This window comes from Cydia splendana, chromosome 26 (assembly GCF_910591565.1).
Source record: "Cydia splendana chromosome 26, ilCydSple1.2, whole genome shotgun sequence".
Classification (NCBI taxonomy): domain Eukaryota; kingdom Metazoa; phylum Arthropoda; class Insecta; order Lepidoptera; family Tortricidae; genus Cydia; species Cydia splendana.
This window is the reverse complement of record NC_085985.1, coordinates 1684065-1697207: the sequence shown is the minus strand read 5'-3', so window position 1 is coordinate 1697207 and position 13143 is coordinate 1684065. Positions and strand designations below refer to the sequence as shown.

General features: G+C 40.0%; 1 protein-coding gene across 1 annotated transcript; it reads left to right on the top strand.

Annotated features, from left to right (window-relative positions):
* Positions 1 to 7: 7 nt before the first annotated feature.
* LOC134803456 (phospholipid phosphatase 5) lies at positions 8 to 9615 on the top strand. Its single transcript, XM_063776275.1, has 6 exons — positions 8 to 178; positions 1089 to 1275; positions 3100 to 3169; positions 4006 to 4134; positions 7373 to 7537; positions 9031 to 9615. Exons 1-6 carry the CDS (start codon positions 102 to 104, stop codon positions 9234 to 9236), a joined length of 834 nt encoding a protein of 277 aa, XP_063632345.1. The 5' UTR covers positions 8 to 101; the 3' UTR covers positions 9237 to 9615.
* Positions 9616 to 13143: the final 3528 nt, after the last annotated feature.

Here is a 13143-nt window from a genome sequence, read left to right as displayed (position 1 = left end):
AAATGTCACGTCAGTATGTGCGTCAATATCAATCAACATACTCCGCATAATAATTTGCGAAATTAAATATAAGGCAAAGCGTAACTAGAAAACCAAAGAAAATGCCGCTTATACGTTCGGCGAGCCTAAACTTATTTATTGAAATCAGTGTCCGCATAGCTTTACTTTCAGCTTTTTGGTAAGTAACGTCCATATGTTAAGAAGCAATGATAATCGTATGTAAACATTATTTTTTAAATGAAATAAGGTACTAAGCCACGTAAACAATGTTTTTCTGATTAATATAACATGTAGTCATGACCTTCAAGTTTTAATTTTATTCATAATCTGTGTTGATATTCAAATGTAATCGATTCAACATGTCAATACAATTAAAGGATTTGTCAGCAGTAATCAAGCTTTATTGCGGTTTTAATCCTTAAGTATCGCTTAATCGGGCAGATAAAGAATTGTAATCGATAAACGACTTTATAGTAAATGGAGTAAATACTCATTATGCTTGTATTAGTCTTGAGGAAATTTATAATTAATACAATCAATTCTCATTTTTATTTCCTCGTTATTAGGGTTCCCTACCTCAAAAGGAAAAAACTAAACCCTTATAGGATCACTCGTGCGTCTGTCTGCCTGTCTGTCTGTTCTATCATTCCACCCCCTTTATCTCCGAAACTACTGGGTCTAAAATATGAAAAAAAATACACTAAATAGTTCTTTACCTATAGATGACAGTAAAACCTATTAGAAGTGTGCAGTCAAGCATGAGTCGGACTTATTACTTAGTTTTTGATCCATACCCTAAGGGTTTTTTAAAGACATTTCATTCACATTCTGCATAAATAAATAGGTAGGTACATTGTACAGAGGTACATTGTAAAAAATTGGGTAATGTACGGAACCCTTGGAATGCGAGTTCGACTCGCACTTGACCAGTTTTTTGTAATGTAAAACTTGCAAATTATGGCAAAGGAAAAATCTAACTTATGGATTTGACCTATGGGTGTCCACAATAAATCATCAAAATCAAATCATATATCAAAAATAGAATTTTTACAAATCACGATTAGTATTCAACATGACCTTTTTTACAGCTACATGGAAACCATGTCACCCTACGTCCGCATCATCCAGCCAGCGGACCTCGAGTCTACACTAAAGTACCCGCGACATGAGTCTTATGTCCCAGGGCACATGCTGTGGTCTATCGTGTTGGCGGTGCCTTGTCTGCTCTCGATCATAGCGTGGGCTGTGTGCAATGACTGTAATGATGCCTTAGAGGTACGTATATGATGTTTACTACAGTAGAGTCGTCACTAAAGTACCCACGACACGAGTCCTACGTCCCAGGGCACATGCTGTGGTCTATCGTGTTGGCGGTGCCTTGTCTGCTCTCGATCATAGCGTGGGCTGTGTGCAATGACTGTAATGATGCCTTAGAGGTACGTATATGATGTTTACTACAGTAGAGTCGTCACTAAAGTACCCACGACACGAGTCCTACGTCCCAGGGCACATGCTGTGGTCTATCGTGTTGGCGGTGCCTTGTCTGCTCTCGATCATAGCGTGGGCTGTGTGCAATGACTGTAATGATGCCTTAAAGGTACGTATATGATCTTTACTACAGTAGAGTCGTCACTAAAGTACCCGCGACACGAGTCCTACGTCCCAGGGCACATGCTGTGGTCTATAGTGTTGGCGGTGCCTTGTCTGCTCTCGATCATAGCGTGGGCTGTGTGTAATGACTGCAATGTAAGAGACGTGCAAAAACAGTAATAACAAAAACAGTGCGATAAACGTTTTTATCTCAAAGTCAGCTGGTGAGTGCGTAGACTCGCGGGCCGCTAACGCTGCGCGCCGGCTGAACCGGTATTATACACACGAACACAAACAACGTTAAACCGTGCGCTCGCACTGCACTCGAATATTTAGATAAGTACTTGCCCTCACCGATACCGACATTTAAATTTGAACCCTACTGCCTAAATGACATTGTGGCGTCTCCTCTAGCTGTGTCACTGCCAACGTCGTGCCACAATAATCTAACAGATGGCGTTAGGGAGCTAGAACGCACAAACTACTAAGAAGATACTACGTCTAGAACGCAATTAGTATATGAGACCTACATCGCACTTACGGAGTTATAATGTCAATTTCTATATATATAACTTCCGACCAACTCTCAATGGACTTCGGTCCCCAGGCATAACACCCGCCTGGAGAGAGTACTCCCTATTGCTTCCCTACTACATTATATATGACAATAAATAATGAATGAATGAATGAATGATGCCTTAGAGGCATGTATATGATGTTTACTACAGTAGAGTCCTAACTAAAGTACCCGCGACACGAGTCCTACGTCCCAAAGCACATGCTGTGGTCTATCGTGTTGGCAGTGCCTTGTCTGCTCTCGATCATAGCGTGGGCTGTGTGCAATGACTGTAATGATGCCTTAGAGGTACGTATATGATGTTTACTACATCAGTAGAGTCGTAACTAAAGTACCCGTACACGAGTCCTACGTCCCAGGTCATAATGCTGTGGTCTATAATGTTGGCCGGCAACGCACTTACAACCTCTGGTGTTGCAAGGGGGCTACGGTAATTGCGTAAGCAAACGATTGAACTGCAGTTACCTTCAGTCCAATCTCGATTGCATCCTATATAAAAAAAATCTTGGTGGTTTAAAGATCGATATTTTTTCACATTTACGCGAATATATCCGTTTTTGTACGAAAATCGTGACTGTGTAAACCTTTTTAGGGTTCCGTACCCAAAGGGTAAAAACGGGATATTTTACTAAGACTCCGCTGTCCGTATGTCTGTCCGTCTATCTGTCACCAGGCTGTATCTCATGAACCATGATAGCTAGGCAGTTGAAAATTTCATAGATGATGTAACCGGTAGTTGAACCAAGACAAGTCTGCAACGATTTTGATAGCACACACGGTGCAAGTGTTATTTTAAACGTCAAACTTCTATGAAATTATGACGTATAAATAACACTTGCACTGCGTATGCTATCAAAATCGTTGCAGACTTTTCTTGGTCTAACTCTAAGTAACTATTATGTTTAAAATAGCCTTTTTTTTATCTATTTCAGTTCCTTTTGGCGTGGTCTCTAGCTTTGGGCATGAATGGAGTCACCACGAACATGGTTAAACTAATAGCAGGTATGCCATAAAGTCTTATATCAGTACTAGCAACCCGCTCCGGTCTCGCACGGGTTATACAAAACCTTAATAGGCGGTTTGCATTCTCGTGCGAGCCACGAGCCGAGCCGCGAGCCGAGCCACGAGACGCGAGTGTAAGCGGGGGGCTCTGGGCTCGTCTCGCGGCGCGGTTCGCGCTCGCCTGGTTCGCGTAGAGGAGCGGTTTTTGGGCACGAGTCAAAGGGGCTCGCGATAGGCTCGCGCGGGACGCGAGCTTGCGTTTACACTCGCGTTCGGTTTGGTCATTCGATTACAAACCTTATACCGTGCCGTTACGTTAGTGTTTAAAATCGATTAGGTCGACCAGCTTATGAGACACGAGACGAGCCACGAGCGAGAGTGTAATCATTAGCTCGTCGTGCTTATGCGCTCGAGTCGAGCTACGAGACGCGCCGCGAGCCGAGCCACGAGCCGCGAATGTAAACGGCCTATAACAAATTATAGACCTAAACCACAGTCTATAATAAAACAAAACAGTCATTCGACGAAGCCGTATAGAGTTATACACAGGGCAACCTGCGGGGTGCTCGTGAACGCCTCTCGAGGCGAGATATTATATAAGAATGAATGAGTTGAAAATAGACTTCCGGTTAATCGCGTTTTGGTAAGAAAACTGATGTATGGAGTTACCACTCTTTCTTTACTTATATTACTCTATGGTTCTTAGCTATATTTGATAAAAATTATGTTAGGCATTTTTGGCATAAAATTTATTTTTTGGCGTATAGCGTAGGAGTTTTTTTATTTTATTTTAATAGTATGTCAGGGGTGTTTAACATTAGAATTATCCTACACAGGCAGGCCGCGTCCGGACTTTTTCTACCGGTGTTTTCCGGACGGTATCGAGACCATGGACTTGCAGTGCACCGGCGACCCGGACGAGATCATGGACGGACGGAAATCGTTCCCGAGCGGACACAGCAGCTGTGAGTATCTATTAAACCAATTTTTAAACAAGCAGATACGTCTGCGAGCGATATTCTATATTCTATATCTGATTTCGGGGTTGGCCCCATAGTAAAAGTTGTTCAATATAATCCCAAAACCTCCCTGTGAGCAGGCTCGAAGTTAAATAGAGTTTTTGTCAACTCAATGTATGGTTATTTTTCAAAATGACAGCCATGTGGTTTCCCGAGATCTACTCTACAGCTTACAATGTAGTGTAGTGTATAGTATGAATTGAAGGGATGTTTACAAAAACAACATAACTGCTTAGAGCGGTTGACACTTTTTTAAAAACATTGTTAACCCTTATCTTGGCAAGGCTCAAAATATCTTGAATATAAACATTGTTTTAGTTTTTCGTCACCAATTGAGCATACTAGACTATTAAAAAATAAGGCTAATATCCAGGATTTTCCAGTTTCGGAAAATCATATGTATCATATTTGACACAATGCCAATCCCTCGACAAAATAGTTAACTACTTACTTTTTAGAAGAAAAATGTGGATTTTAATAAAAATAAAACGTGTAATGCAACATAAATTATCAATGATTGCTAAATAAAACGCAATCTAAAGCATCAGATGACTATTACACTGTAAAAATAAATTATATCTACGAATACCTGATCACATGGGCGGAAAATTTGATCCCGTAAAGTTTCAAAAAAGTCGTCAGCTAAAAGTTGAGTAAAACATGAAAAGTAAACAAATAATTAATAGTCAAAAACATTTATTTTTTACTTTGGGGGCACTTTTTGCCATACACATATTTTTCCGTGCTACGGGCTACGGCGTAGCAATAATGCTACAGCGTACGAATATACAGTTAAATAATATCTAATAATTAAAAAAAATAAAGTTCAATAACTAAATAATACGACAACTAATATTAAATACTTAAAACATGTTTTGTAACCCCACAAATATAAAAAAAAAACATGTAAAACTATCAATCATCGATATTAAACTTTCGTGAGACATGTTTGAAATTCAAGTGAGTGAAACCGTTGTCGTATAAACAATGTAAAACTATTTTGACGACAACTTAGCAATGTATTAAAAGTAATACAATCCTTTCGATATGTACATTTCTGAGTGCTTGACAATGTATCAAATATACATTGTCAAGCACTCAGAACAGTTTCATGTAAGGTTCTCTCTATTCAATGTTTTTACATTCGAACGCATTGTAAATATTTATGCACTAACATATAGTAAATGCATCAAAATGTAGATTATTGAAAAATATATACTAATTTAAGAAATAAATGCAAAACTTCCAGTGCGAACCGAAATATGTTGTTTCCGTGGCGCCATGTTGATTATTACTAATCAATTTACAATGACACTTGTGTCCATTATTTTTTTCTATAAGAAAGGAGGGTAGCTCGACATATTCGATGGCAGAATTATTTAGTTAGGTAATAAAGTGAACCTGCTAGATTTTTTAAAGTTCCATGTATCACGGGTGTTACAATGCCAAGATAAGGGTTAATCGTTTCAGGTGTCAACCAGTGTAGTCAGTTATGTTGTTTTTGTAAACATCCCTTCAATTTTCTTAAATGATTTTTACGCCTAAGACTAATCTTTTAAACAAAAGCCATTGTTTCTTTTGTGAGCCGTCAGATTTTTGGCGTGAGGCGTAAATGTGTCGTTTATGCATCCGATGTAGCCCACAAGATGGCAGAACCTACTATGCACAAGGAAACGTACCTACGAGAAGTACGAGAACGGTAGATGGTAGCCCTTGCTTTGGCAATGTACATGTGCAGTCTAGGGCTTCCAACACCGGGATCCCGAAATACCGGGATCCCGTCTGTGAAAACGCATTTTTCAATACCGGTATTTTTTAATGCAATACCGGGATCCCGGTATTTTCAAAAACAAAGAAAATGTGCCGATTGTACCGTTTAAAATCCATTAAAATGAGTAACTTCGGCTGTATCAAGAATATTACTTGCCCGTTTAATTAAAGAAGATCATTTAATTGAAACGAGATCGGTGCATATGCAAAGATAAATATTTGGTACCTAATGAATTCTGATGTTCAGGATGTGATATTAATATAGTTAGTTCTTAAAATTATATCAAAGAGTGGCAACAAATGAGCAAGGAATTGTAGTATGGCAAACGAATTTTTGGTGGCAAATTTATATATAGTTGGCTGGTTTATTAGGTTGAACTAAAAATATGACTGGTAAAAGTGGTGAAGTTAACAAGGCGGATAAAATGATTGCCAACCTGGAGGGTGAAATGATAATAGGGAGTATTACTGCAATGTTCTGCCGCCAGAGTGCAGCTTTAATTTGTTTAGTAAACCATAGAGTAACTTATACATACTACGCCTTAACTAGTTTTTTGACAAGTTTTACTATACTATTAGAACAAATTAAATTATTTCCAGAAAATATTTTAATTTGTTTTTATCAAGTAGAAACACTACTATAGTATATTTATTCCAGTTTATAAGTTTTACTATGACATTCATGCATCAAGGCGGTTTCTTTACAGGTGGCTTACCGCGAAACGCGAAAATGGAAATTTCGTTATCTGTTTCTCTATCGATCGAATAAGCAAGAGTGATAGAGAGGTAGAAACGGAACTTTCGATTGTCGTGTTTCACAGTAGGCCATGTGATTGAGTTAGTGACGCCTCTATGCAGAGTTTTGCGTAATATTCCCTATTATTGTTTAATAATAGGCGATGGCGATTATTGTTTAATATCCTAAGCTAAGGACAACATGCCTAGTGTTACAGTGAGCCTTTTTTTAATAAAACTCAAAATATTTAAGCGATTCATAGTCAATACCGGGATCCCGGGATCCCGGTATTGATGAAGACAGTTTCGGTATTAATACCGGTATTGAAAGAAGTCCGGTATTTGGAAGCCCTAATAGGTATGCTTCAGATTCAGGTAACAAGATGGCAGACCCTCCATCGCGCACGGTCCCTATTAAGGTTCAAATCTATGTAGGACGATAGACCACCTCAATGTAGGCGAGCCCTCATAATAATACATAGATTTGAACCTTAATACTATCACGATAAAGTTGCTTTTTAAAGGACATGGTTGCTTTGGCACGTGGCTAATACGGGAGCTAAAAGAAACAATGGCTTTTGTTAAAAGCTTAGGGTCTTAGGCGTAAAAATCATTTGAGAAAATGCATACTATACGTGTTACGTTACGTTTCTGATGTGATATTGTATCACAATTGCAGTATCGTTTTGCTCGCTGGGCGCGGGCAGCCTGTGGCTATGTGGGAGACTGCGCGTGCTGTCGCGGCGGCGCGGCGGCGCGCGGCTCGTGCTGTGCGCGGCGCCGCTCGCGCTCGCCGCCTGCGTGGCGCTGAGCCGCAGCTGCGACTACCACCATCACTGGGAAGGTGAGTACCCTTGTGCAATGTGTGTCTCTATTGCAGTATCGTTCTGCTCACTGGGCGCGGGCAGCCTGTGGCTATGTGGGAGACTGCGCGTGCTGTCGCGGCGGCGCGGCGGCGCGCGGCTCGTGCTGTGCGCGGCGCCGCTCGCGCTCGCCGCCTGCGTGGCGCTGAGCCGCAGCTGCGACTACCACCATCACTGGGAAGGTGAGTACCCTTGTGCAATGTGTGTCTCTATTGCAGTATCGTTCTGCTCACTGGGCGCGGGCAGCCTGTGGCTATGTGGGAGACTGCGCGTGCTGTCGCGGCGGCGCGGCGGCGCGCGGCTCGTGCTGTGCGCGGCGCCGCTCGCGCTCGCCGCCTGCGTGGCGCTGAGCCGCAGCTGCGACTACCACCATCACTGGGAAGGTGAGTACCCTTGTGCAATGTGTGTCTCTATTGCAGTATCGTTCTGCTCACTGGGCGCGGGCAGCCTGTGGCTATGAGGGAGAGTGCGCGTGCTGTCGCGGCGGCGCGCGGCTCGTGCTATGCGCGGCGCCGCTCGCGCTCGCCGCCTGCGTGGCGTTGAGCCGCAGCTGCGACTACCACCATCACTGGGAAGGTGAGTAACCTTGTTTTTATAAGATAAGACTAGTAGTTCGCCCCGAACTGAGAAATCGCGGTTCGCCAAACTTTCTTGCAATTAAAATGACCAGAATAGTGTACTATATGCCTAAGTTAACATATTAACAGTAACTATACGTTACTGTCTGCAACATAAATATGCGACGCACGTAATTGTATAAATAGCAAGTAAGCAATAATAGCCTATAAATATGTTATGTTTAGATTTACTTGCTCTCTCTATACTTGGATACCGAGAATATAACACATCTTCGGTAATGTCTCGTTTCACTTAATCTCCATTCGACCCTCCAACTACCAACTCATCAGAATAGTGAGACCCCTCACAAATAGCTTTTTAGCATTTTAAGCTCTTCTAGCTCAATAACCTCTTGATCGAGCCTGCTCAAAATTTAATGACTAAAATATAATATCGTCAACTATACGTTCACCCAATTTCATTTAAATTAGAACAAATTTACTTAAGTTATTGTGTATCAAACTATCCTCTGATAGTTCAGCTAAAAACATCGAAATGCCGGGGCGTGCCCCTAGGCAGCCGTGTGTTCCAAGTTGAATGTAAGAACTTCACTTCGCTTCGTTCGCTCGTTCGATAAGATACTCTTCTACTTTATTTGCACTTCACGTCATAAAAATATGTGACGTTTTCAAGCAAAAGGTACCACTTTGTCGTGTATATGTGCATAAGGCTATGCTTGTGTATGGGTGAGGCATAGCACACACACTACAGTCGCTTACCATAAGGACGAAATTTGCTTGTATCTTATCTTTATACGAATAACCTGTCAGAGCGTCCTTATGGCAAGTGACTTTGCGGTACAAACGTTTTTAAAACGACACATATTCTAGTAATAAATCATAATCTTATATTTCAGACATCCTAGTCGGTTCAGTCCTCGGCTTCACAACAGCACTCGTCTGCTACCGCCAATACTACAACCCGCTATCCTCAGACCTCGCGGGGCTCCCATACATAGCCTCCAACACCGAACTAGCGCAGTACGTGAACGGAACAGACAGCCCCAGTAAAGAGCGAGACGAAAACACACCGCTGCTGAAGAAGGTAGACAAATGGATATAGTTTATGTTTTGACTTTGCCCGAGAGTCGTTTTATAGGTTTTCGGCGATTTTTGACTTTACCCTATAATAAAAAAAAGAATTAAGACAGTTATATGTGACATATCGTAAAAGATTAACGGCTGAATATGGTAACTAACAACATCCCTTAAATATTAAATATATTAAATCGGGTCACAAATCGAAGATAGTGGCTCGACAGTATAATTCCTTAACTTTAAAGTTAATTTAATTATAATTATGTGACGTTTGCAAGCAAAAAGTCTCACTTTGCCGCTTCCCATAAGGACACTTTGATAGGTTATTCGTATAAAGATACAAGCAAATCTCGTCCTTATGGTAAGCGACAAATTGCGACATTTGACTAGACTTCAACACATATAAGGCCCCCATATAACCATTCCAGTCGCAGAATCACAAAGTGGTAACTAAATGTCAGATGTGTCGTAACAGAGTCCACACAATGTGTCTAGAATTGTTTCGAAACAAAGTGTCGTCGCCGTGTCTACACTTTTCCGTAACAAGGTGTCGACACATTTGTGTGCACTTTGCGTGCGGTTTGCGACTAAATCTGACAGCAAATTTGTGACAGCAAATGTCAATATAAAATACCTCTTGAAAACCAAGGTTTGTCAAACTACTATTAGTGTCTCGTGTGCTCGTAATTCTAGTAAGTCATCATGGGCAATGCAAATGATAATAATCGACCGAAACCATATAAATACCCAACACCCGTCAACCTTTTACAGAAAAGTTTTTAAAGAAATTCAATAAGCTACTTAGGTCAGGCAACGAATGCTCCAAAAGTTGTAGAGGGAAATGCTTGGAACACAATTTTTGACTCCGTAACTCGGTTTGACAAGTTAGGAGGTGAACATATCAAAAGTCCCCGGCCGTAGCCCTTGAGCGGGGGGAGAGAGGGGACTTTGAAGGTCCCATTTTCCCGTTTTTCGATTATATCTCGGAAACTATGCATCTCAGCGACATGGCCACTTATACAAAATGAAAGTTAATTTAATTTGTTACAAGTTTATTCCGTCAATTTTTTCGATATGTTGAATAGTTTTTGAGATATCCGCTCTTGAAAGTTTATTTAGGGCTCTCAATTTTATCTTGATATATCTATATCAGTGAAGGTGCTAGGCCGTGTTTGGTATCGTTTTCGTATAAATCTGGGGTGCTGAATCCATTTAAGATATCACATTGACACCATTCCACAAAATAAAAATAAATCTTTTTAGGGTTCCGTACCTCAAAAGGAAAAAACGGAACCCTTATAGGATCACTCGTGCGTCTGTATGTATGTCCGTCTGAATACACAAAATAGTTCTTTACCTATAGATGACAGGAAAACCTATTAGAAATGTGCAGTCAAGCGCGAGTCGGACTTAATGTACGGAACCCTTAATACGAGAGTCCGACTCGCACTTGGCCGGTTTTTTTGAAACTCTTCTTGACGCTTAACCGCTGAACCGATTTCGTTGAAATTTGGTATAGAAATAGTTTGCGTCCCGGAATAGGACATAGGATAGATCTTATAACCAAAATCATCTTTTGAACCGATTATATGAAATTTGGGATGGTCTACATCTTTGATTTAGTTAAAAATGATGAAAAAACATGACTTCAAACCTAAACTTAAACAGTATTAACTTCAAGAAGTCAATTCTGAATTCCCCCCTACACCTCATTTCACACCTTTAAAGGGTGATTTTTGAGATAACTTATTATATCCTGTCTCGGGACTCAAAATATATGTGTACCAAATTTAAATTAAAACTGTTCAGCAGTTTAAGCGTGAAGAGGAGTTTAAAAGAAAGTATTTTAATAAGTTTATATGTTTTTACTTCGGAATGGTGTCAATGTGATACCTTAACTAAATTTGGTACTGCGAATTTATACGAAAACGATACCAAACATGGCCTCGTAGCTTTACTGTTGTAGAAGTCAAAATAAAATTGAGTGCCCTAAATTCTTATTACTTGGCCAAACTTGTGTAGAAGGAAAAGGTAAAATAAAAGTCTTCGGCAGGAATATAAGACACAAATATATTTTTTTTTTGCGTTACTATTTCATTCATCAAATATAAACATACCTTGATTATACTATTCTAGTGAGATCCTCATAGATAAACAAAAACATTTACTTAAAAAATTACAAGGTCGAAATGTCACGGAACTTTTTTTTTTTTTTTCCTTTATTAAGGGGCTTTTTCGATTGAACGAATATGTCACCCCATAAAAAACAGACTTAATTAACAAAGTTTAAAGAAAGTAAATATCTACATCTAGTTTAATTACATCACACATTTCTGTCCCTCAGACCGCACTTAACAATATTTAGTACCTTTTCAACAACCTCAGACATGGGGTTCGAAAGGTAGGTATTACATAACCCAATGGAACTGTCATTGTCATGAAATATCTGTCTTCTAAGTCGCTCATTTCGGACACACTCCATTAAAATATGATACACATCCTCAACGCGATTACATAAGGTGCATAATTCCGAATTCACTTTACGCATGAGGTAGGCGAACTTATTCAATGGAATGTGTCCAGAGCGCAATCTCAATAATAAAACTAGATCCTGCCTACACAACACACTATTATCAATCCAAGGAGAATTAAAGGGTTGTGGCTGTATTGTCTTATACCAAATACCTTTGTCCCTAGATCTCTCGTCGAAATATTCCTTCCACAATTCGCGACACTTTAATTTGACTAAATGTAAACAGTCATTATTGCCCCCATATAATGTTTCAAGTGAAATCCAATGCCATCGCTGCATGCCTGTTTTGCTAATGCATCAGCTGTCTCATTGCCACTTATACCTACATGCGATGGAATCACTTTTGCCATAGATTTAGTAATATGTGAAAAATATAAACTTTTATGACAAAAAAAATCTGGACACAATTTAAGAATCACCCAATTGCGTCGAGGAATCATCTGTATTTTTGCTTGTTTCATTACCTCCTCGCTTCTTTTTTGTCCTTTGTATTCTGTAGCAATTTGTTAGATCTGAAAATAAAGATAGCTTGCGTCGTCACGGATGTCGATTTATAGGTTTTAGGGAGTGCAGAATTCGAAAACGATGATCATTTTATAATCCAAGATGGCGGCTACGTATTTTGTCATAAAGGTGGAATCCAAAATAGTCATCATTTTCGAAATCTGCGCCCCCTAAAACCTATAAAACGAGATCCATGACGACTTTTATGACATAGTGCATGGCCGCCATTTTGGAATCCAAAATGGTTATCATTTTCTAAATCTGCGCCCCCCAAAACCTATAAAACGACACCCATGACGACTTTTATGACATAGTGCATGGCCGCCATTTTGGATTTCAAAATGGTCATCATTTTCTAAATCGGGGCCCCCTAAAACCTATAAAACGACATCCATGACGACTTTTATGACATAGTGCATGACCGCCATCTTGGAATCCAAAATGGTTATCATTTTCGAAATCTGCGCCCCCTAAAACCTATAAAACGACACCCATGACGACTTTTATGGCATAGTGCATGGCCGCCATTTTGGATTCCAAAATGGTCATCATTTTCAAAATTGGGGCCCCCTAAAACGTATAAACCGACATCCATGACGACTTTTATGACACAGTGCATGGCCGCCATTTCGGATTCCAAAATGGTCATTATTTTCGAAATCGGCACTCCCTAAAACCTATATATCGACACCCATCTCGACTTTTATGACAAAGTGTTTTGCTACCATCTGCATGCAAGACATTTCTATTATTTTATTTTTACGTACAAAAATGGCCCCCTGTCAACTTTCAATCGAGATTTAATCGATAATTTATTCGATTAATATTCAGATTAATTCAATTTCAATCTATGTTAGGTCGACTAAACTAATCGCGATTAAAATTTGAGAATTAA

Coding starts and splice junctions, on each gene's coding strand:
- LOC134803456 (XM_063776275.1), top strand. CDS start 102: ATGCCGCTTATACGTTCGGCGAGCCTAAACTTATTTATTGAAATCAGT. Junction 1,276..3,099: donor ACTGTAATGATGCCTTAGAG/GTACGTATATGA, acceptor TATCTATTTCAG/TTCCTTTTGGCGTGGTCTCT. Junction 7,538..9,030: donor CTACCACCATCACTGGGAAG/GTGAGTACCCTT, acceptor CTTATATTTCAG/ACATCCTAGTCGGTTCAGTC.